At 38.4% G+C, this 26,633-nt stretch overlaps 1 protein-coding gene and 1 pseudogene across 5 annotated transcripts in view; one reads left to right on the top strand and one right to left on the bottom strand.

Annotated features, from left to right (window-relative positions):
• Positions 1-23,663, bottom strand: part of ARL13B (ADP ribosylation factor like GTPase 13B) — a 71,954-nt gene extending 48,291 nt beyond the window's left edge. For 2 of the 5 annotated variants that reach the window (XM_023216045.1, XM_023216043.2), the window contains exons 1-3: positions 23,320-23,657; positions 8,174-8,244; positions 212-461 (exon numbers count right to left, since the gene is read on the bottom strand). In XM_023216045.1, coding sequence (XP_023071813.1) covers positions 212-461; positions 8,174-8,244; positions 23,320-23,378 — 380 coding nt within the window. In that variant the 5' untranslated portion in view covers positions 23,379-23,657. Of the gene's footprint in view, positions 1-211; positions 462-7,411; positions 7,497-8,173; positions 8,245-23,319 lie in introns of those variants that run through there. The other 3 variants (XM_023216046.1, XM_023216044.1, XM_023216048.1) reach the window with 3 other exon arrangements.
• Positions 15,203-15,520, top strand: LOC111545127 (annotated as a pseudogene).
• Positions 23,664-26,633: the final 2,970 nt, after the last annotated feature.

Here is a 26,633-nt window from a genome sequence, read left to right on the forward strand (position 1 = left end):
CACTTTTAAGAATTGTATATAGCCTTAGCCCTTTTTCCCTACATACAGACAGCATTACAAGGCCTCAGTAAATTAACAACTCCCAGTTAATTACATACATTTTAGTGTATTAAAGCATGACTATTTTAGCTTATTCAGTAGTTTGTAACAGATAAATTTCTTTAGTGGCCAATGCCACCGTCCCTACATTTACAATGCTAACATTACTTACACCAATATAGGTTTTCCCGATATCCTAGGATGTCTTAGCATTTCTGACATAGCCTCTTTTGTCTCTTCCATTCTCTCTTCATCACTGGAATCCACAACAAATATTACCCCATAGGATTCAGCATAGTAATTCTTCCAGATTCCCCGAATTCTTATTCCACCTCCCAAGTCAAAGATGGTGACTTCAAACTTTCCTTGTCTAAGGTTAATTTTTGAAAATCCAACAGTGCGAACTACATCTTCAGGGTATTCTGTTTCAAATAATACAAAAAAAAGGAAAGAAAAGAAAAGAAAATCTTTAGACTTTAATTGATAACATTAATTTTTCAACTAAAATTTCAGCACCAAGTGAAGTATTTAGCATTCACTGACAGAATAAACATTATATGGAAGCATACTGGTCTGGGGACAGGCCAGAATATCAAACTAGAAATTTTACTCCATGCAGATAGAAATCTTTCTTTCTCCTGATATAAAACCCGCACCTGGCATATAATAGGTACTTAATAAGTATCTGTTGAATTAATAAATGAATAAACTCTCTCGCCTTTAAGGCTATTTACTATCCAAGTTACAAACAACAAAAATGTCAACCTTTCAATACCATAGCTATCCCTAGGGGCTGTTAAAACATCTGTGGAGTTATAAAGAAAACCACGAACACTTAGAGAATAGAAGAGTTTAGAAGAATCAAAGAATGAGAGAAGCTATAAAAACAAGATTACTCACTCTTTTTTAATTAGCTGAATTAAAGCTATATTTGCAATAAAGAGACGTTTAAGGGCAGCTTACAACAAAAAGTAGATTTCATTCTTTCTATAGGAACATATTTTGGAAAACATAAAGAAGATACAGGATGTATATGAACTGCCAAGGAGTGATAATGACAATACGAGATTTAACAGATACCTGAGGATCTTAAAAGACATCATAGGAGAGACAGAATTTAGGCCTTAAAGCTGCGTAGGATTTAAACAGGCAGAAGAGGAAGGGAAATGACAAAGTAAAGGAATAAGAACAAATTGAACATTGTGCCTGCAGCAAATCCTTAAGATTAGGAATGCAAACAGAAGAGGGTTCTGAAGATAGAGAACAAGGAGCTATTGAAAATATCTGGCAGACCAATGACATAATTAAGGTGACTGAAATAGCGCTGTATTAAGATTAATCTTGCAAAAGTCTCTAGACTGACCGGAAGTGACAGTAATAGCCTCTTTTCAGAGAGGCATGAAAATAAAGCAATAGAAAAGAGAACTCATGAAAGATGAATGCTCTGCTGACTCATGGCTATGGAGAAGAGTTCAAAATTCATATTTTTCTCTTCTATTTTTTCTTCATCACTGGAATCCACTATAAATATTATCCCACAGAAAACACTGTTCAGAGCTGCATGGTCAAAACAATAGCCACAAGCCACACGAGACTTTTTAAATTTAAATTTAAATAAACTAAAATAAAATTAAAAATTCAGTTTCTCAGTTGCATCAGTTACATTTCAAGTGTTCAAATGCCATATATGGTGGCTGGGTACAGTGGCTTAGGCCTGAAATCTCAGCACTTTGGCAGGCTGAGGCGGAAGGATCACCTGAGGCCAGGAATTTGAGACCAATCTGGGTAATATCTAGAGTTAAAAAAAAAAAAGCCACATGTGGCTAGGGGTCCATCCTACCGGACAGAGCCAATATAGAACATTTCCATCATTGCAGAAAGTTCTACTGAACAACACTGGTGTTTAGAGGGTCTTATTTCCATATTTAGCAAAACATGTGCTATTACAAAGATTAATTTGAAAGGCATTCGCTAAACTTAGGTGTGACTGAGAAACAGACTTGCAAAACACCAATCTCTTGGTAAGCGCCTTAGTGAAGTTTACACAGCACCTGAAGAAAGTTAAAAGCCACTACAAGTCATACTTTTGCTAATACTTTCATTATCTAGAAAGAGAAAAAGGTAAAAGTTAGACAAGTACACAGCATGATTTTCCACAAACAGGATTACACTAGGCATTTAAAAATGTGATCTAAGCCTAACCAGAACTAGTTTGTGTGGATAAAATAGGCAGTTGTCTTTCAGTATGAATAGAGAGGAACCCCAGGCAATCATCCGTGAAAACAAATCAACTATGTTGAAGTAGGACTAAGGGAACGAACAAGTATCAAACACCTCCTTGGTACCCAGGACTTTGTTAGGCATCAAGGGTGCAAAGAGGTATAAGATACGACTGCTGTCCTCAAAGTACAATGTAATATAGAGAAGCGGAATATTAATAGGAATAACACAGAATCTGTACGTTCTTAAAGAAAAAAAAAAAAAAACCTAGAGATGATAGTGAGTAGGAATTCAAGGGAAGGAAGGTGAAAAAGGGAGGGGCAAGTTATGGTCTAGAAAGGCTTTCAGAGAAGAAATGAAATCTTGAAATGAAGACTCATTGTGAGTGAACACATAAAAGCTACATAATTGTAACGGAGAAGGGAGAACTATATTTTAGGCAGAGGGAGCAATTTAAGTACAGATAAAATGATGGCAATATGCCCTGTAAACCAATTTAGACTAAGGAATTTTTGCAAGGTTATATGGTAGGCAGAGACAGGCCTCAAACAGAGGTCTTGAGGACTCCCAAAGCCTGTTTCTTTTGATATGTGGAACACCTTCTATTCTTTCCTCTGGTTCCTACTCAGCATTTGTGTTTCACAACTTAAGACTAAATGTTCAGGTACAACTTTCCCCATAAATCCTTTTCCGATGATTCTTCCTACTTCTACTGTCACTTTTACCTCCATCATAATACTCTGTCCTCTGCTGATCTTCACAATAGCCTATACCTTCCAAACACATGGGACCATGTCTTTGTATCCTTAGCATTCAGCACAAAGTATATAGGGCTCAATACTACACCACCAAACCACTGAGATAACTGAAGCTGCTGTCCCGTACATCCATCCTTTCTTTTGCCCTTCCATATATTTATCCATCTATCCTTGTACATGTATTTAGGGCCCATTATAGATGAGAAATCATATAAGAACCAGGAGCAAAAAGATGCATGGTCCTCAATTCTGAGAATTTCAGTAAAGTACATGTGGTAAGACACCATCTCTAGAAAGTCCAAGATAAAATGCAAATAAATAATCAATAAATTTTTGAGCATTTCTTATAAGCTAAGTACTATGCATGGTTTTAGAAATACAAAGATTAATAAAATCCATCTTCTGATCCCACAGAGCTCTTAGTCTATTGAGGAAATACACACACACACACACACACACACACACACACACACACAAATAACTACATATGAAACATATATATATATAATTTTTTTGTTTTGTTTTTTTCTCTTCACAAATCACAAATAACTACAATATAATGAAGACAAGGTAATATCCAAAAATGCTAGGGACCAATCCAAACAAAGAAATTTTGTAACAAAAATAACAATAGTTCCCTATTAGGAAACACTATTTGACAGTCAAGAGAATCCTAGATTTTTTTTACATAGGCTCATGACTGCTTACAAGACTATAATCCCCAACTACTATGGCAGCTAGGAGTGGCCATGAGAGGAGGCTAGCTAGCGATGTGTTGTTAAACATTTGGAGGAGGAGAACCCTGACACGTGTATGGTATCTGCCAATTTCCAAAGTATAAATACTTCGACCATGGCCAATTTCAAACTAACAATATGAGGTACCTGAACACAGAGTTGGAAAGAGATATGCATAATGGGGTCTCGCTAGTTCAAAAGAACCCATATGAACAGCAGGTCAGGAACACCACTGCTTCTTGTCAATGACGTGAACTAAAATGATGCCGCAGCTTCTGGTTCAGCTCCTAAAGGAAAGGAGGATGGCCTCCCCTTACCCTTTACCTCTTCTTTGTAGCTGAAATGCACATTTTGCAGTGAACTACCTTCAACCATGTAGGTGAGGGAGAACACTGAGGATGGCAAAGCAAATAGAACAGAGAACTGAGTACTAACACAATGGAGCTGACAAACCCGTCCTAGACAACTTTTGCCTAGGCTGTTATGAGAAAGAAATAAACATCTATCTTGTTGAACTACTGTTATTTTAGGTCTCTGTGAGAACAACTGAACCTGTGTCCAACTAATGCAATTACTGACAACCATGAAGAAGAGAAGTTTGATCCAAACAAGTAAAGTTCCAGGAAGGGGTATTACTTTTATATTAAGAAGTTACTGTAAAAAAAAAAGTAGAAAGAATGAAACCTAGTATTTGAAAGCACAACAGGGGGACTACAGTCAATAATTTAATTGAACATTTAAAAACAACTAAAAGAGTAACACAAAGAATAAACGCTTCAGGGAATAGATACCCAATTTTTCATGATGAAATTTTATGCATTGCATGCCTATACAAAAATCTCATGTACCTTGTAATATACACACGTACTATGTACTCACAAAATTAAAAATAAAAAAGGAAAAAAGCTATTGTGAATAAAAAAATTAGCTAGGCATTGTGGAGCACACCTGTAGTCTAGCTACTCTGGAGGCTAAGGCAGGAGACAGCTTGAGCCCAGGAGTTTGAGATTACATGAGCTACGATCATGCCACTGAACTCCAGCCTGGATGACAAAATGATACCCTGTCTCTAAAAAAACAAAAAAATATGGACCAGGCTCAATGACTCATGCTTACTATCCCAACACTTTGGGAGGCCAAGGCAGGAAGATCACTCGAGGCCAGGAGTTCAAGACCATCCTGGGCAACATAGTGACACTCATCTCTACAAAAAATTAAAAAAAAAAAATAAATAAATAAATAAATAGAATATGGATTTTTAAAAAACAGCTATTGTGACACTACAGATACAAGAAACTGAGGATTTGGATTTAGCCAATGGCAACACAGAGAGAAGGTAGACACATCTGAAAAGGAACTAGCAGACAGCTTTTTCTCAATTTTGCACGGAAACAACAACAAAAAAAGAAGGCTGAGAAGAATCAGAAATAAGTAGAAAAGTAGGAGCCACGGGGAGAGATGTTTTAAGAAGACCTAGGAGCATGGCCTAAACAATTGGGACACCAAAATGAGCAAAATGCCTTTAGAGAATGTACAGCCTGAAGAAGTAGAGAGATACACAAACAAAAGGCAATTAAGTAGTGACCAAGTAGGTATCAGTAAGAGCAGGCCACAAAAGCGGACATGGTCAATTCTACTAATCAAGGTAGTAAGGGTTGGGGCAGCTGGGGATTAAAAAGGACTTTATAAAAGAGGGGATTATATGACAAAAATACATCTTTAAAGATCAGTAGATATTCTCTCTAGTTAAAAGTGGTGAAAACAACATAAAAATATAAAGGAAAGAGAAGGCTTAAATCTGGGAAGTTTCAAGTAGTTCTATGAAATTAGAGTCCTAAAAAAAACTTCAAAGAAAGAAACTGAAGAGTAAATATGGGATGAAGGACAAAAAGAGAATGAAGGGTGGGGCTCAAAGTTGAAGGCAGTTTTGACATTAAGCATTTTCTAGACTCAGAAAAAGGAACTTATGAATATATGGAGGTGGAATATATAAGAGAAAGGAAAGAGGATGTTCTAAGTACGCCCAGTATACATAACAAATTAGGTAATCTGATTAGCACATTCTAAAATGCCTGCTCCCATGAATGTCAGGCTTTAGAGGAATGGATAAAACAAAGTTAGAAGAAAGTGTCACAGCCTCCAGGTCAAAACTGGTTTTCCACTTGTTTTTGTATGGTCCACAAGCTAAGAATGTGTTTTACATTTTAAATGACTAAAATAAATTAAAAGAAAAACATTTCATAACACATGAAAATTATATTAAATTGAAATTTCAGTGCCGTAAATAAACTTTCAATGGAGTTAGCCATGCTTATTTATATACAGATTGTCTTTTTCCTTTTTTTTTTTCTTTGAGACGGAGTCTCACTCCATTGCCCAGGCTGGAGTGCAGTGGCACGATCCCAGCTCACTCAACCTCCATCTCCCAGGTTCAAGCAATTCTCCTGCCTCAGCCTCAGGAGTAGCTAGGATTACAGGTGTGTGCCAGCACACCAAGCTAATTTTGGTATTTTTAGTAGAGATGGGGTTTCGCCATGTTGACTAGGCTGGTCTTGAACCCCTGTCCTCAGGTGATCCGCCCGCCTCAGCCTCCCAAAATGCTGGGATTATTACAGGTGTGAGCCACCGTGCCCAGCCTGTATACAGATTGTCTATGACTGCTTTCACACTACAGTGTAAAAGTTTTGTAGTTCAGAAGGAAACTGGATGACTGTAAGGTCTAAAATATTTACTATTCAGCTCGTCACAGAAAAAGTTTGCTGACCACTGGTTTAAATGATGGTGAGTGTCCTGTGAAGATATAACGTAGAAGACAGCATAGTCATAGGCTTTAGAAGAATTCATAGACAATAACAGATGATTTACTTCTAATTTACTTAACATTACAGAGTAGCATTTGAGGTGAGAAAACGTTTTTCCCCAACAGTGAGTTTTGCAACCTGTTAATAAATAAATGCCCTTCCACTATTTAGTAAGCACAATGTCTTACTGCAATCATCAGTTTCCAGAAACAAATACACGTTACGCATTTCTCCCAATTCTTACCCTTTAGATCAGTGGCACCAGGGACCAGTTTTGTGGAAGACAATTTTTCCATGGACTGGAGGATGGAGGTGGTTTCAGGATGATTCAAGCACATTACATGTATTGTGCACTTTATTTCTATTATTATTACATTGTAATACATACTGAAATAATTATACAACTCACCATAACGTACAATCAGTGGGAGCCCTAAGCTTGTTTTCCTGCAACTAGACAGTCCCAGCTGGGGGTGATGGGAGGCAGTGACAGATCATTAGGCACTGGATTCTCATAGGAAGCACGTAAACTAGATCTCTTGCATGTGCAGTTCACAGAGGGTTCATGGTCCTCAGAATCTAATGCCACCACTGATCTGACAGGGGGCAGCGCTCGGGCAGTAACGTGAGTGATGGGGAGAGGCTGTAAATACAGACGAAGCTTTGTTCACTGGCCTGCCACTTATCTCCTGCTTTGTAGGCTGGTTCCTAACAGCCCACAGACCGATACTGGTCCATGGCCCCGGGGTTAGGGACTCACGTTAGATGCCTGATTGGTGATACATTCTAGGTGCCCAACAAAGTCACTAGCATAGATACTGCTATATTGTCGCACAAAGCATTAAATTAAGATTACCTGGCCGGGCTGGGCGTGGTGGCTCATGCCTGTAATCCCAGCACTCTTGGAGGCCAAGGCAGAAGAATAGCTTGAGGCTAGGCATTCCAAACCAGCTTGGGCAACATAGGGAGACCCCATCTCTACCAAAAAAAAAACCTAATAAATTAAAAATTAAAAAAAAAAAGACGACTAGCCAGCATTCAATGAGATACACTCAGTGAGATGTAGTATGCATGATATATATTCAATATTCAATGAGATGCAGTATGTATGATATAAAGCCATTTAATGATATAGAGGCCTTATCTATAACTTAATTATAAAAATTATTTATCATATTGGAAAAAAGCAAGAGATTCAAAGAGAACTATGCTGGCTAACTATACTTCTACTTCTCTTTCATATAAGCACAGGCACGTGACTAACTTCTGGCCAGGAAAATGTAAGTAGAAGATGGATATTCTTAAAAGCAGGGCAGCTCCTCTTTTTGAATTTTCCTTCCTATTGTCTAGAATACAGATACTATTCCCTCTTAGCAGATCAAAGGCATCAAGGAGTCTCTGCATCTCTGCACGTATTCAAATCTGAAACATGAGAATAGTCCGGTCCCATTCATCCAGAGCCTATTTGCCATATGAGTCACCAGTATACTAAGAATATAAAGTAACGGAGTGCACAGTATCTGTACCAAATTAATAAGGAATAAAGCAACTTAACATAAATAAATAATTCAGAATAATTTAATAAAGTTCAGAAAGCACATAAATATTTTCAGCTTACCTCCTTGGATTCCCTTTGCTGTTGCGGTTTTACCAGCATTATCAAGTCCCACCATCAAAAGAGTCACCTTTCTTAAAATAATAGAAATTTAAAAATCACTTTCTTTGTTAATTTAGTATTGAGGAAAAATAAATGCAAATTCATTAATTCAATCAACATTTAAGGACCACCTATTAAGCACAAGAAAATCTGTTGGATGCTAGGGAGTACAATGATGAATAAAATATAGATTCACAAGCAAATTCATGAAAAATACCTTTAAAGGATCATCCTTTTGTTCTCTAAGCAAATAAAGTAAAACTGTACAATAGATAATCCAAAGGACAGAGAATAAGGGAAAGAAGGAAGATAGAAAGGAAGGTGGGGAGACAATCTCTGAGTTACCTATCGTGGCTAAAGAATCAATTTCCTAGTTTACTGAAAGCTAACAAATTATCACAAATCTGTTTATCTTATGCAAGTACATAACTGTTTTTAAATATGTAGCATCTTACCAAATATAAATTGATATATAATAACATGATTATGAAGTGCTAACATTTTGAGAGAAGGTTACTACAATTGTAAAGTTTAAAATATTTCTCATGATACAGCTAAACTCCACAGGAAAAAAACAAAAAACAAAAAAACACCTAGTTCAACTTAAAAACTGAAAAAACATAAGTCCAGATAAATTAAGTAATCTGGTCAAAGGTCACACAATGAATCAGTTACAGATTCAGAACCAGAACCTAATTCACCTAATTCGTAGGGACTTATATGTGGGACAGGTATAAAGGAGCAAACCTATTATACTGGTCCTAGTCCTATTAACTTGGTGATTCCGTTTACCACCATGTAGTCATTTCTGTTCTAGGTTGAACTTTGCACAATATAAGAGGTGAGGCAGTTCATTACCCCTGTGGATTTGGAAATGAAAAATGCCTTGGGAATACACAGAAGAAAAGCCACAGCTCAACACAGCTGCCATATTTAGACCATAGGGTATGGTCAATCTCCTATGTAGTACAGTTATTCCTCTTTAGCGATCATCCCACGGAGGGTTGAAAACAGAATTCAGATGGCTGTAAAGGGTGTCCTTTCATTTCTCTAGGCTTTGCTCTCTTGGGTTTAGACTTGTAAAAAAAAAAAAAAAAAAAAAAATCAGGTGTACTCGAAGGGGCCATATAACAAAGACAGAAGACAGAGGTGAGAGTATGAGGCAGTCTAGTTATGGGTCACAAGCTGAGAAACAACAAACTTAGTATGGCAAAAGCCAAACTGATAATTTATTAAATAAATAATCACTGACCATCTTCTATATACCAGACACCAGTGTTCTAGGTACTTGTTTATTACAGCAACCACCACCATAATAAAACAAAAACAGATAAAGAAATTCTTCCTTGTTAAGCTTACATTTTAGTGACAAAAGACAGCCAGTAATAATATGATAAATAATAAAGTGTAGAAGGTGATTAGGTACTATGGGGAAAAAAATAGAGTAGAGCAAGGTACAAGGGATCAAGGCTGGGGGTGGAGACAGTTGTACATAGGGTGGTCAAGGCAGATCTCATTCAGAAGGTAAAAATCTGAGCAAGGACTTGAAGGATGGAGTGAGTCATGCATATATTCGGGGCAAGAGAGAACAGCTGGTGCAAAGACCCTTAGGTACAGAAATGCAGGAAGGTCCAAGAATCGGCAAGGAAGCTACTGTGATGAAACCAAGTGAGAAAGGAGCAGAATAGGAAGTCAGAGACACATCAGAGACCAGTTCATGTAAGCCTATATGCCATTGTGAGGATTCTGACTTCTACTATGAGTAGAATGAATTCCATATTAATTTCCTTTGTTATCTAGGAGCTTTTATCTTCCCTAGATGTTTCAACCATCCCATACCTAGCAAGGGAAATAAACAGAAGCTGTGTCTATACTTGACTCAGTGCGAGAATAAGGTAAATCACAATAAGCAGCACTCCAGGATCCCATTCTCAATTGGCTGGTGGCGAAGCCAGTGGGAATGCCACAAAGACCCACAGCAGATTATAGATTTATGGAGAAGAGGTAGTAGGCAGGGTCCAGGAAGCTGTATCCATCTGGAAATGTACCTGCATTATCAACTATGAAAAATATGAATTTACTTCCTAAGGAAGCTGTAAGATATTAAGATATTTTAGATAGATATTTAGATAAATTTTAATTTAGATAAATATTAAGATATTTTAGATAAGATATTAAGAAGCTGCAAGATATTTTATTAATAATAAAATATAATTTTATTATTTTGTTTGAATTCATAATTATGAATTAAATAACTCGTAGAACTATCAAATATCAAAGACCAAGATTTAAGCAAAAAATAACTTCCAAAACAAAATATAGTAAATGACTATTCAGAGAAGATGGATAACATAGCATTTAAAATGAGTAGCTTAGTAAAGCATGGAGGCACATTCCTGTAGTCTCAGCCACTCCAGAGGCCGAGGCAGGAGGACTCCTTGAGCCTGGCAGGTCAAGGCTGTAGTGAGCCATGACTGTGTCACTGTACTGAAGCCTGGGCAACAGAGCAAGACCCTGTCTCAAAAATAAAACAGGCCAGGTGTGGTGGCTCATGTCTGTAATCCCAGCACTATGGGAGGCTAAGGTGGGCAGATCACTTTGAGTTCAGGAGTTCGAGACCAGCCTGAGCAACATGGCAAAGCCCCATCTCTACTAAAAATACAAAGATTAGCTGGGCACGGTGGCACACACCTGTAATCCCAGCTACTCAGGAGGCTGAGGCTGGAGAATCGCTTGAACACAGGAGGCAGAGATTGCAATGAGCTGAGATCACGCCCCTGCACCCCAGTCTGGGCAACAGAGCAAGACTGCACCTCAAAAATAAAATAAAATAAAATAATAAAATGAAATAAAACAAGCCAGGTCAGGCCTGGAGGTTCATTCCTGTAATCTCGCACTTTGGGAGGCCGAGGAGGGCAGATTACTTGAGCTCGGGAGTTCGAGACCAGCCTGGACAACACGGTGAAATCCCATCACTACAGAAAAAAAAAAAAAAAAAAAACACAAAAATTAGCCAGGCCTGGCAGTACATGCCTGTAGTCCCAGCTACCTGGGAGGCTAAGCTGCGAGAATTGCTTGAACTGAGAGCCAGAGGTTGCAGTGAGACGAGATCGTACCACTTGCACTCCAGCCTGGGCAACAGAGTGAGATGCTGTCTCAATAAATAAAATAAATAAAATAAAATAAAATGATAAAATACATATTTTAGATAATTCAAGTTACTAGAGATACAATGAATTGGACTAAAGTAACGCTAATATTAAAGCTAACTCAATTGTTCTTTATGTATACAATGCATTTCAAGATCTACAGTGCTTTAAACATTGCCATGAACCAAAGCAATTACTTTCAGGGAATAAATCCCTGTTTTCTACTAGTTTACATCATTTATTCCATAAATATTAGGTACCCCTTACATAGCAGCAAATAAATATCCACAATTCTTAGGCCTCATAAACCTTAGAGCCTAGCAAGAAAAAAGGCACTGGAGAGGTAATTACAGTAACATGAGATAACTGTTACAAATTAGGGGAAGCAGTGGGCAGTCATAAGGATAGACAGCAGACCACAGAGCCACTCTGGAAGTCAGAGAAGACAATACCACAAATAAACAAATAAGCATCAACTGAGTTGGCAATTCCTGGAAACATCACGAAATCTTTTCACATCCCTTACAAGTCAAAGTAAAAATTCCCTTATACACCGTTTTATGTAAAATAACTCCTTGTTCTCCATTACATAGAGCATCTCATGTTTTTCTCCATTCTTGTCAAGATTTCAGTTTTTTAAAAAAACAAACACCTAAATACATATATACTGTGCATTTTGAAACACTGTTCCTAAGGCCACCAAGAAAATCAGCTTTTACCTTAAGAGTCTGTCTTTATTTATAGGCTATTAGGCTCAAACAAACAAAAATGTCCTTTAAAGAAGAAAATCACTTTAGAGAATTATAATAGTGTTGAGACTGGCATAAAATAATTCTATTTCTATTTTCACTTTGACTACCTTTGCAACCGGTTAATTTTTAAGATTATGCCCTATTCTTGAAAAAAGGCTTTAATTAAATGTTTTAGGGAATTAAAGCATTACTGAATAAACATAATTAATAAGCAGTACAAATAAAAATCACAGCATGAATTACTGCAAAGCCTGATAACGAAGGATTAAATTTATACTTTCAGGACAGAATGTGATTAAAAGGTTAACATTTACCTAAAACTCAAGCTTCTATAAAGAGGTATAATTTATTTAACCTATGTTAAAATGTACACGTAGCTACAGCTTTTTAAAACATGATAAATTGGACGGTCACAGTGGCTCACACCTGTAGTCCCAGCACTCTGGGAAGCCAAAGCAGGAGGATCACTTAAGCCCAAGACCAGCTTGGGCAACATAATAAGACTGTGTCCCTACAACAAGCTTTTTAAAAAATTAGCTGGGAATGGTGATGTGTGCCTACAGTCCTGGCTACCTGGAAGGCTGAGGTGGGAGGATCACTTAAGCCCACTGAAGCTGCAGTGAGCCATGACTGCACCACTGCATTGAAGCATGGGCAACAGAATGAGACCCTGTCATTCATTCATTAATTCATTCATACATGCATGCACACATACATACAAAAATATGGTAAATTAGTATTGGGAACAGTTTGGCTGTGGTGCTGTATGACAACAGAAAGATGAAAGATTGCCAATATCTCTTAGTCTGATGATTACCTGATCAAATACATTAGCCCTTCAAATTGAAAAAATAATATACAGTGCTCTTAGGTTTACAGTGGCTACAAAAGTTGACACTAGCAATAAAATCAATCATTTAACCATTTGGTCAGATGGTAATACAATTAAAGCACATTAAGCATTGTGGACACAAAAATGCCTCAGACATCATTTCTGTCCTGAAGTGCTCAACCTCTAGTGAGAGTGACTAAAACATAAATACAAATACATGCTGGCACTACGAAAGTTTAAAGTGTTTAGCTATATATATAAGATGATAAAGGAATACAGAACAAGGGGACTTTATCCAGCCCAAAGTTAGGGCAGAAGGTCAGAGAAGCTTCTTAAGGTAATGCCTAACCTAAGTTCTTAAAGTGAGAAGTTAGCCAAGCAAGGAAAAGGTGAAAACAGAAGGAAGATGATGGGATTCCAGAATGAGAACACTGCACGAGAAAATACCACTCACGTTATGAGTTGATAAACAAGGGGTTAAGAGGACATCTCAGTATAGCAGCCTCAAACAAAAGAAGAACAACATAGTCACAACTCAATACAACTATGTAGTGAGTCTAAAGGGAACTTACATACTTCTACTTACGGAACCAGTAAATGAGCATCCCTAGTCCAAAAATCTGGAATCTGAAACGCTCCAAAATCCTTAACTTTTTAAACACCAGCATGACGCCGCAGTGGAAAATTCCACATCTGACTTCATGTGACAGGTGGCAATCGAAACTTTGTTATATGCACAAAATCACTTAAAATATTCTATAAAATTACCTTCAGGCTATTGCATATACAACATAAATGAAATTCGTGTTTAGGCTTGGAGGCCATTCCCAAGATACTTCGCTATATATATATGCAAATGTTCCAAAATAAAAATAAAAAATTTTGATAAATCTTAGGTCCCAGCTAAGAGATGATCAAACTGGGCCAGGCACAGTGGCTCACACCTGTAATCTCAGCACTTTGGGATGCCGATGCAGGTGGATTACTTGAGGTCAGGAGTTTCAGACCAGCCTGGCCAACACGGTGAAACCCCATCTCTACTAAAAATACAAAAAAAAAAAAATTAGCCAGACCTGGTGGTGCACACCTGCAATCACAGCTACTCAGAAGGCTGAGACAGGAGAATCACTTGAACCCAGGAGGTGGAGGTTGCAGTGAGTTGAGATCGTGCCATTATACTCCAGCCTGGGCAACAGAGCAAGACTTTGTCTCAAAAACAAACAAGCAAACAAATACTCAAACTGTATTATCAAATAATTAATGATGTAACCCTTCCAGAAGTTGAAAGTGATCACCTCACTCCTAATATTATAGTCATCCCTAGGTCTTTGATTACTAGAAAGGCTGAGATACAAAGAACTCTGAAGTATCATAAGATTTGCAGTATGTTATACTAGTAATAAGTAACATAAGAGGAATTATGGGTACTCTGAAATGTAGCCACAAACTTGGTGTTAGAGACCTGAGTTCAAGTGCCAGATTTGCCGTTTCTAAGCTATATGACACATTACTTCTCAGAATTTCATGAATAAAATAGGATAATAACAATAGCCATTCTAAAGGGATGTAATGAAAATTAAATAAGACAGGCTGCAATGAGTTGGGATGATGTCACTGCACTCTAGCCTGGGTGACAGCGTGAGGCTGTTTAAAAAAAAAAAAAATCTAACTACAGCATTTTTCTGCTTAAAATGAAGTCTCAATTTGGCAGCCCCCACTTCTGCCACTCCCGGGAGGCCTGCCATGCCAAGGGTCCCTTCCATGCCACGTATTCCCCCAGCCCTTCACAACCATGCCCGGCTGCTTTTTATACAGATTCCTCTACCAGAACTTCTCTTAATCAGCTCTGTAGCACCTGCATCAAATATGCTGGGCACACAGTAGGCTTCTCTACTGAAAGAAACAACAAACATTTTCTGACCCCCATTTGCTGAGTAAACATTAAGTAAAATTAAAATACATTAGATTGAGAAAGTACTATAATGAAGTCAATTTACACAAATCTTCACATCAAAATAGTTCATATTAAAGAATGTCATTAAATCCACATATATCAAATTGGCTGAAGTTTTCTGAAAAAAGCTTACATGCTCATGGTTTCAAGGTACTAATTAACAGAAAGACTTTCAAAACTGAAATAGGGGTCTCAGCAGCTCAGGCGGCGGGAGGAGTGCCAGTAGCCAGGCAGCCCAGCTTCGCGAAGGCTCTCAGCGCCGTGGCCCACAGGTGCCCAGCAAGCGCCCTTCCCGCCGCCAAGATGCCCAAGAGGAAGGTCAGTTCAGCCGAAGGGGTGGCGAAGGAAGAGCCCAAGAGGAGATCTGTGTACTTGTCAGCTAAACCTGCTCCTGCAAAAGTGGAAACGAAGCCAAAGAGGCATCAGGAAAGGATAAATCTTTAGATTAAAAAAAAAAAAAAAAAAAAGTAAACAAAAGGGAAAAAGGGAGCAAAGGGAAAACAGGCCAAAGTGGCTAACCAAGAAACTAAAGAAGATTTACCTGCAGAAAACGAAGAAACTAAAACCGAGGAGACTCCAACCTCTGATGAAGCAGGAGAGAAAGAAGCCAAGTCTGATTAATATAATATACCAAGTCTTATCTGTAGTCCCTGTCTCCCTTCTTGTACAATCCAGGGTATTTTTATCACCTGTTTTGTAAGTGCAAGTTTTTTAGTAGCTCTAGAAACATTTTTGAGAAGCAGGAAATCCCACCTCATTCCACTGTTAAGTTTTTTCAGGAGGTGAAATAATTCTCTGGTTGTTTATTTTTCATGAAACCAGAAAATAGTATGGGATACTGAATTACAGCAAGTTTTGAGTGTCTTGGACGTCAGCTTAACATTCCATAGATTAGGGCTTAGTTTTTATATATTGTAATATAAAATATACTAAATGGCAATACCGAGTCAGAATCCTGCATTTAATGTCTTGAACATTTTAAATTACTCCTATTTCCATGTTTTTTTCACAGAATTGTTTCCTAAAGAAAACCACTCCTTGATTGTGGCTCTCCCTGTCAGAACTGTGTACACTGTAACATCTTTGGTCACAGAAGTCCTGTTTTCCTGATAACTGTGTTAATGTGCTGTGAAAGATTGAAAATTTGGGTATATCATGTACATGGTATTAAACTGTGAATTGGTAGAACGTGTATAGCTTATCAAACACTTGTAGATACTGGCTCTTGATTATCCTAAGAAAAATTTGCCTCCAAATGTTAAGTTGGAACATCACTATAACTATTTTAAAAAGAGGCCGGGCACCGTGGCTCACGCCTATAATCCCAGCACTTTGGGTGGCCAAGGTGGGAGAATTACTTGAGCCCAGGAGATTGAGACACGCCTGGACAACATAGTGAGACCTTTTCTCTACAAATAAAAAAAAAAAAATATTAGCCAGGCATGGTGGCACGTACCTCCCAGTTACTTGGGAGGCTGAAGTGGGAGGATCACTTGAGCCTGGGCAGTCAGGGCTGCAGTGAGCCGTGATCACTCCTCTGCACTCCAGACTAGGCTACAGAGCGAGACCCTTTCCTGAATGACATTATGGCAATCATTTGAACACCTACAAATCTAAACTTCCTCACCTTTTAACTAAGGAAGATAATACTTTCAATATGTTAATTACATAAAAGCTATTCCTTTTTTTGGTGGGGGATGGAGTCTCGTTCTGTCACTCAGGCTGGAGGGTGCAGTGGCGAGATCTCGACTCACTGCAACCTCTGCCTCCTGGGTGCAAGCAATTCTCTTGCCTCAGCCTCCCAAGTAGCTGGGATTACAGGAGCCTACCACTTTGCCTGGCTAATTTTTTGTATTTTTAGTAGAGACGGGGTTTCACTGTGTTGGCCAGGCTCCTCTTCAACTCCTGACCTCAAGTGATCCATCCACCATGGCCTCCCAAAGTGCAGGGATTAAAGACGCGAGCCACCATGCCTGGCCCATAAAAGCTGTTTTTTAACTTCAAAAATATTATGCAAGTCAAAGAAAATATTTCATTAAAAACACTAAAATCAAAGTTTGACACATCGAAACTCTATTATCTAAAACATTTAAAAATACATGGAGCAAGTTCTAAATTTTAACTTTAACATACAAATTTTAAAAGTAACAAATACATACACAAAAAAGACTTCAGAACAGGGTCTTGTGATACATATGTGAGAATTTTAAAGAATCACTATACGACAAATTGATAGAATGAAAAAATGTATTGAAAAAAGTGTGATTTTATTGCAGAAGTACGCTATTTTCTGACATTTAGATTCAGATCTAGAACCCCATATTATAGCAAAATCATTATCTAAATTTATTATGAATAAATAGTGAGAAGGCCAAACTTGGGTTCACAGCCTGCTTTAAAGCCTTGATCAAGTCAAATTCTTAGCGTCCATTTTTCATCTCTAAAATATAAGAGGGTAAAATAAGAGTGTCTCTAGGTCCTTTTCTATCTTAAATTTCTAAAATTCTTACTATGCATAATCAATTAGAACTAGAGGGATAAAAAGAGATGTAAAATATTCCAGTTCAGCATACAGCACAATAGATAATCCTCGCTAATCTGTATGTACAGCTTAATTAGAAAATTAAGAACTCAGCAATTTCTATAAATGGTCTAGATTTACAGTTATATTTATTTAGGCCAAGAATGATGGTATTAGGGAGTTAAGTATTCCCTCAATGAAAAAGTTCATAGCAAAGAGGACAAACAGACCACTAGAAACGTTGTGTACCGTAACATTTGAATATCTTATTTTAGACTTGGCCACAGCAAACAACAATTTACTAATAAATTTGAAGTAAAGCTTTGATAGGTTGTATTGTGATGCTGAAAAAACATAGATGGACAAGAAATCAGTTCCAATTAAAGGCTAACTCTGTGGAAGAAAGGGAGGAGACGAATAGGGGGTAGGAAGTTTCAAGGATTTGCTACCTCCTTATTAAAATTGAAATATGATGACTAAAGATTAAAATTTATAAAACCTGGCAGGCATATGGTACTTATTATATCTTCCTTTTGATTAAACAATAGTAAAAATATTTTTCATTATATATACATAATATATAAGGAGTTACATAACATGTATATTTTTATATAAACAAAGAATTTTGTTGCCAAAATTTGTATGCAAAATTTGTTGCATAAATTTCTTCAAGATCCAGGTAAAATCAGTCTTTCCTGATTCTCGTTAAAAATCTTAAAAATCATCTTTCAACTCTTGCATATTCAATCATTATATTTTACATGCAATATTTCATCACCTAGATGCTATGTTATAAATAACAGGAGCTCAAAATGCGTAGATGAGAATGTGTAAGGGTTAGAATCTGCTGTAAGGCCCAGAGATTTACCGAGCATCAGAGCTTCACAGACCTTGTGTCCTGGACTCAGGATGAAGGCTGCTCCCTATAGGCTAAATAAATTGCAACAGATTAAAAATTTTTAATGTTAAAAATTAAAATATAAAAGTACTAGAAAAAAGTATATGTGAATGTAATATTAGAATGCTGATGAACTTTCTAAACATTACACTGAAAGAGTAATACATCTGAATTTAAAATTTTTATTTAGTCTTATTGATTGATTGATTGATTGATTGAGACAGGGTTTCACTTTTTCGCCCAGACTAGGCTGCAGTGGGGCAACCTTGACTCACTGCAGCCTCCACCTCTTGGGCTCAAGCCATCCTCCTGCCTCAGCCCCCCAAGTAGCTCGGACCACAGGCACATGCCACTACATATGGCTAATTTTTTAAAAATTGTTTTGTAGGGATTGGGTCTCACTATATTGCCCAAGCTGATCTCAAACTCCTAGGCTCAAGCATCTTCCCAAAGCACTAGGATTACATGTGTGAGCCACCACTCCCAGCCTAAAAAACTTTAAATGTTTATATATAAAAATCACAAAAATGATCGAGACCATCCTGGCTAACACGGTGAAACCCCGTCTCTACTAAAAATACAAAAAACTAGCCGGGCGAAGTGGCGGGCGCCTGTAGTCCCAGCTACTTGGGAGGCTGAGGCAGGAGAATGGCATAAACCCGGGAGGCGGAGCTTGCAGTGAGCTGAGATCCGGCCACTGTGCTCCAGCCTGGGCCACAGAGCCAGACTCCGTCTCAAAAAAAAAAAAAATTAAAAAAATTTGAAAATATAACAAATGGAAAGAAAATACTTGCAACATTATACAACTGACCCTTGAACAACACACGTTTGAAGTGCACAGTTCTACTTATACACAAATTTTTGTTTAATGAAAGTTACACGTGTGCCTTCCTCTCCTGCCTCCTCTGCCTCCCTAGCCTCCATGTCCACCTCTTCTGCCTCTGCAATCCCTGAGACAGTAAGAGCAACCCCTCTTCCTCTTTCTCCTCAGGCTACTCAAAGGGAAGAGGATAAGGATGGAGACTTTTATGATGATCTGCTTCTACTTAATAGTTAATACATTTTTTGCTCTGTCGCCCAGGCTGGAGTGCAGTGGCATGATCTCGGCTCACTGCAACCTCCATCTCCCAGGTTCAAGTGATTCTCCTGCCTCAGCCTACCGAGTAGCTGGTATTTACAGGCACCCGCCACCGCGCCCAGCTAATTTTTGTATTTTTAATAGAGACAGGGTTTCTACCATGTTGACCAGGCTAGTCTTGAACTCTTGACCTCAAGTAATCCGCTGACCTCGGCCTCCCAAAGTGCTGGGATTACAAGCCTGAGCCACCGCACCCAGTCCCTTATGATTTTCTTAACATTTCCTTTCCTCTAACTGTAAGATAACAATAAATTATACATATAACATAAAAAATCTGTGGTAACTGACTATTCACGTTATCAGTAAGGTTTCTAGTTAACAGGAGGCTATTAGTAATTAAGTTTTTGGGAAGTCAAAAGTTATACGTGGATTTCTAATTGTGCTGGCAAGGCGGGGTTCAGTGCCCCTAAACCCTGTGTTGTTTAAGTGTCAATTGTACTACAGAGAAACAGTAGCTATGATAAACACTTAAAATTTCTTTTCAAAAATTCAGTAGGAAAACACACCTGCCCCAATAGAAAAAACATAATAGGAATCAATGGACAATTGCTGAGAGAAACACAAATGTTCAAGGAAAAAAAGTTAATCTTCCTAGTAATCAAAAACAACAACAACAACAACAAAAACAGAAACTCAAAGCAGAAAGCAGTTTCCCCCAAACTTGAAGAAGATGAAAAACTGATGACTCCTGATTTTCTCAGTGAAAAATGACCAATGCCCTGTTGGTAGGAGTAGAAACGGTGTTTTATTTTATTTTTTTAATCCTTTCTGAGGAGCAATTTGGTAACATATTTTTAAAAGACAAACTTAGGAACAATAAAAGTTTCAAGAGTTTATTTCCACATTCATTGATTCATGAATGGAGCCATACCAAACCCCAAATAAGTGGGGTTCAGTACTCCACTAAGGGGGATCAAGCATTAAACTTTTATAAGATCTTGACTCCTGACCTAGACTGGTGCCTTAACACTTGATCTCTGACTCCTGCCTTGTCTTTATCACACAAATCTAATCCCTGATTCCAATGTCTGGAATAATATGCTCACTAGGAGAGGATCTAAGTGAGGAGCGGTGGGTAAATACAATGGGTACAGAATATATTAAACAGATCTGCAAAGTAATCTCAAATATAATATATTAATAACCATCATCATCTCTTTTACAAATTCACTCCTCACATTTGTCAGGATATCTTCATAAAATATAAACATGAAGAGGAATCTTAATAAGAAATTCTACAGAAAACAAATACATAATAATCAAACAGGCAATTTCTGTTGAAAAAATAGAGAATACCATAAAAGCACAAAATTTTGTTTTTAAAATTAGCTGGCTCACCTCTCATTTATTCCAGTAAAATAAATGGAACTACTTGCTAATGTTATTTACTTAAGGATGACTATTACGAAGAAAAATCAAACTACATACAATATTTGGCAAATATTTATTCAGCCACTGTTATAATCAGGCGTTGAACAAGAGGACTTAGAAGATAGGTGCAATCCAACTTGTTTTCAAATCCTTTGACAGTTATCCAAATTGAGATGTTTACCTACGTCCTTTATATTAGACTATGATCTAGAACAGTAAGGTCCAGTAGAAATGTAATATAAGCCATATATACATTGAAATTCTCTAGTGATCTCATTTTTTTTTTTTTTTTTTTGAGATGGAGTCTCACTCTGTGGCCCGGGCTGGAGTGCAGTGGCCAGATCTCAGCTCACTGCAAGCTCCGCCTCCCGGGTTCACGCCATTCTCCTGTCTCATTTTTTAAAAAGTAAAAAAAGGTTAATTCTAATATATTATCTAATCTAACATACGCAAAAGTTATCATTTCAACATGTAATCAAACTTTTGATAAGACTGATAAGATGCTGACTTTCTTGCATAATAAATCTTTCAAAGTCCACTGTGTATTAAACATACGCTTACAGCATCTCAATTCAGACTAGCCACATTTCAAACGCTCAACAGCCACATGTAGCTCGTCGTTACCCTACTGGACAGGACAAATTTAGATGGTGCTTACTAAAGAAAAAAATACAATCTGGGTTATGCAGCTAAATTTTACTAATGCTTTATTAAGAAAATTCAACTATCTGTTCTACTTGGAAATCAATACATTCTCCTTTCTCTGAACTCTGTCTTTTCTTTAAACAAATCATTCCAGAGGGTATATATACAAAAGCTGCTAAGGAAAGCAAAGATTAAGAATGATGAATTAAATTGAACACTCCTTCGAATTACACGTTTTCACTGTTCTTAGATAAAAGAACGTAAGTTATATGCCTTCAATAGAAACCAAATACATTTCTTAAAAGCAGACACGATGGAAAATGAGGCGCCAACTATTATGAATGACCCTCAAGTCTTAGTAGATACTTTGAAATTAGACCAGAATATAATTAAAACAAAATTAAATCAGAATCTATACACCTAAAACCACTCTTAGACCCTTTTTTTTTTCTTTTTTTTTTTTTTTTTTTTTGAGACAGGGTTGCACTGTGTCACCCAGGCAGTGGAGCGGTATCGGCTCACTGCAACCTCCACCTCCCGGACTCAAATGATCCTACTGACTCAACCTCCGGAGTAGCTGGGACTACAGGTGCGCGCCACCGTGCCGTTTATTTTATTGTAGAAACGGGGTTTCGCCATATTCCCCAGGCTGGTCTCGAACTCCAGAGCTCCAAAGATCGAACAGCCTCAGCCTCCCAAAGTTCTGGGATTACAGGCGTGAGCCACCAAATCCAGCCCATCTTTGACCTACAGAGTTGATCTTACCACTTATATTTAAAACATTCAAAATCAGTTAAGAGCTAATAATCAGGACGAACCTTTAGTTTCATTTAAAGTTACTTTTTTTCCAACCTAGACATGTACTTTCCGTTATAATGTGTCAGTGTAGCTTTTCAGAGTCATTCTTTATAGTTCTTTCTCTTGGCAAATATACTTAAAATGTTAACAATTAAAAAAAAAAAAAAAAAAAAAACACTTTGTCTTATCCTTGGCCCAATTCCAGAGTAGAACTATGTAAAGTCAACATTATTTATATAACAAACACGAGGTTTCTTTACAGGTTAGGCCTCAGTTTCAAAAGCATCAATTTCACTGATTATTTCCTAAGACAGCACCTGGCACAAGGTATTGTCTTAATAAATATTTGTTGAATGAATGAATATCAAGTAACAGGTACTAATTATTAATACTTCTAGCATTGCAAAATGAAATGTTAAAAAGTGGACCCTTTCAATTAAAATGTTTTACTAGAGACCGTATGAAAATTGGAAGCTACATTACAGTTAAGAAAACACTATCGATCACTTGTTCTCATTGAATACAATATTTCTAAAGCACAGAGTATTATCACTCTCATTTAATATTTAAGAAAGGTGGGGCCAAAATGGTTGAGTCATATAATTATTAAGTAGTGGAGCCAGATTTCAAGCCCACGTCCTCAAATACAACTGTGTGTGGGTGTGTGGAGGTGTAAGCTGGAATGGAATGTGCGCATATTATGAAAACTATATTCCATGTCCCCCTCTTTTTAAAAGAATTTCCAGTACAAAAGCTTCAGAAGAAAAACACACAACGGATAGTTTTCAATTACACACACACACACTTTTTAACAAATTCAAACCTATTTAAAATATAACAACGATCAGCACTGTCGATCGTAACGTGAAGTGGACCAGACAGAAACGCTACATCCTCCAATCTCTGCCTCCCGGGACACCCTGCGAACGAAAGCATCCCTTGCGGCCTGGGATAGACTCTTCCAGGCGCGGGGAAGAGGCGGCGCCCCGCCCCTGGGGCGCAGCTATCCCCAACCCCTAGGACGGCCGGGACAGCTGGCTCCAGCCTACCTGACGGGCTCCCGCCACCGCTTGAACCAACCGCAGCAACTGGCCATCAGACTGAACATCCCGGGTCGCTCCTCCCGCCACTTCCCATCCGAGCCCGGAGCGGACACCGACACCCCGCTCTTCCCCGGGGGCCTCCGCTACTCCGAGACGCCCCTAAAGTGGATAAGTCGGAAGGAAAAGCCGGGAGGGAGGTCAAGGCGGCCAGTCCCAGCACTAAGCCCTGCTAACCGCGCCGGTCCGCGACGACTGCTCTCTTAGCCAAGAAACAGCCTGGCCAAAGACGCAGATACACCGTAGCCGAGTTAGCGGGACCCGGCTGAAGAAAAGCCCCGCGTCGACGTGCTGACGTTACTTCGAGGCGCGTAAGGCGTTCCCCAGGCAACGCCCGTAGTGCGCTCCTCCAATCATCGGTTGAGGTCCTGCGGTGGAGGCCTCTGAGTGGCTGAAGCGCCCTGGCTACCCGCCCCTGCGCGAGACCAGGAGAGGTGAAAGGGGAGTACTCTAGAAGAAGGAGGCGGAGCTCGAGGCAGCGCGTTCTTGTAACTAGGCAACCGGAGCGTCCGGAGATAAGCCGGAGGATCCAGGACAAATCTCCAGAAAGGCCTATCTTTATACCTATACAAAATATGTTGCCAATCCATGGTGCTTTTCCTTTTCTTTCTCCAGTGCCCCCGACTGGGATTCAGAGATCTCAGGTCTTGTGCATGGGTATTCTCTTTTTCTTTCTTTTTCTCTTTTTCTTTTTTTTTTTAATTTTTTGTTTGTTTTTGCGCAGGGATGGGAACCCTCCAGGATTCTGGCCGACTTAGGCAGCATAACTACAGGAACAATACACTGGGGCAATTCTTAAAAGTTAAAGACAAGGGGGAAATTCGCTTGCTAAATTTTCTTAATAGGTCAGATAAGAGTGAAGCCTTAATCTCTAAAATATTTATCACTGTTACATATGTGGAATGGAATTGTATGGTATTTGTTGTAGGGGGGACTGTGATTACAAAAGAAAAATGCATTTGTTGTAGAAAATGTGAAAAATACTAAAAAGAAACAAGATGAAGAAAATGAGATCTCACAGGACCTCTAAAAGACAACCATTTGGGGCCGGCGCGGTGGCTCACTCCTGTAATCCCAGCATCTTGGGAGGCCAAGGCGGGCGGATTACAAGACCAGGCAATCCAGACCATCCTGGCTAACATGATGAAACTCCGTCTCTACTAAAAATACAAAAAAAAAAAAGAAAGAAAGAAAGAAAGAAAGAAAGAAAAACTAGCCGGGTGTGGTGGCACGCGCCTGTAGTCCCACTACGCGGGAGACTGAAGCAGGGGAATCGCTTGAACCCGGGAGGCGGAGGTTGCAGTGAGATGAGATCTCACCACTGCAGCCCAGCCTGGGCAACAGAGCAAGACTCCGTTTCAACAATAAATAAATAAATAAATAAATAAATAAATAAATAACCATTTGATGTATGTTTGTTTCGGGATTTTTAGGTACATAAATTGCTGGCTATTTGATTTCTGCAAGATGAAGATTGTTATCTCTTGACTATTTTGTAACGGTTTATTTTTTAAAGAGGTATGTAATATTTGCATTTCTTTTATATTCTTTGGAGAATGAGAAATGACAAGGACATTTCTGTAGGGAAAAAATATGCACAATATGTAGGGATCTGTGTGTCCTTTTTCTACTTAAATAAATATTATCAAATCCTGATAAAAGGATAGAAGGCACTGAGAATCCCAATGTATTCATGGGGAATATAATGATATGAAACTAAGATAGATATAGGTTTTAAATTACTCTCTATCCTTTACTAACTCATGTAACTTTGTTTTGTTTTGTTTTTGAGACAGAGTCTCCCTCTGTCACCCAGGCAGGAGTGCAGTGGCATGATCTCCATTCACTGCAACCTCTGCCTCCTGGGGTCAAGTGATCCTCCTACCTCAGCCTCCCAAGCAGCTGGGACTACAGATGTGTGCCATCACGCCCAGCTGATTTTTGTATTTTTTGTAGAAATGGGGTTTCATCATGTTGCCCAGGCTGGTCTCGAACTCCTGGCCTCAAATGATCCGCCTGCCTCAGCTTCCCAAAGTGCTGGGATTACAGGCATGAGCCACGGCACCCAGCCTCATGTAATTTTAATTCAAATTTATATACATCTCATACAGCTTACTGTCTCCAAAATACTGTGCCTTATGGGGAACAAAGGGGGTGATACCTTTCTTCTCATCTTAATAGTCACAGCCAACACTCATATAACAAAAAGATAGAATAGCAAGAGAAAAGCATAACAAATTTATTTAATCCAAGTTTTATGTGACATGGGAGCCTTGCAAATGGAGATGCAAAGATACGGGGAAAACTACTCATTTTTACACTTGGGTTCGATGAAGAATGAAAAGCCATGTAGAACTCTTATTGGTCAAAAAGGATATGCCCTAATAAGAAGAGACTTGTGAAGAAACTCAGCAAGTCCTATCTGTTCAGATTCCTCTTGACCTAACTGTTCAGCATTCCTTCTTCCAGGGTATGGGTTAGGATGCTTTCTAGAATGGGAGTCTTAAGACGTACTATCAAACAATGCAGGTCAAAGAATTTATTTATGGGCAGGTCTTTCATGGAAAGGAAGAAGTTAGAGTAATATTTTGGGATTTATGGCTGGCTTTGGGGAAAGGGGGTTGTGGTTTCTGTAACTGTGCCTGGAGAAACAGGAATTATAGTTTCTATGGCTTGCTTAGGGGGAGAATGAGGTGCAAGAGATGGGGAACAGAAGGTTAGAGACAGAAACTTTGCTTCCAAGGCCTTTATTTTGAGATAATTTTTTTCTGAGCTCCAACAACCCTATCTATAACATGGAAATTAAAATACCTACTTTGCCAGGTTGCTAAGATGATGAAATGAGAGAAATGAAGCTCAAGTGTAATTTCCGATAAATAATAGATGGCAGATTTTAAAGTTGGTGTCACCCATAAACACTTATGGTATGTTTCCTCCTACCTCCAAATATCCATGGTGGGAGATAGGAGAACAGGACAGGATGAGACTGCAATGCTCCCTTAACTGCAAGCCGATTTAGGACTGTTTCTGCTGACTATACTTTCATGACTCACTTTCTTAAACTAGTGTCTTGCAAACCCTAAAGTTATATTGTTTGTATTCACTCTTTGATCCATTTACTATGATTGGGCTTCTGTCCCATCTAACTACTGAAAACATATTTTTTGATATAACTTATATCTTCCTAATTACCAAATCAGCTCTCTTTTCTATTATTTAATATATACAATATAGTTAACTTTTCTAAAACTGTTTCCTGTCTT

The sequence above is a fragment of the Piliocolobus tephrosceles genome, chromosome 2 (assembly GCF_002776525.5).
Source record: "Piliocolobus tephrosceles isolate RC106 chromosome 2, ASM277652v3, whole genome shotgun sequence".
Taxonomy (NCBI): Eukaryota; Metazoa; Chordata; class Mammalia; order Primates; family Cercopithecidae; genus Piliocolobus; species Piliocolobus tephrosceles.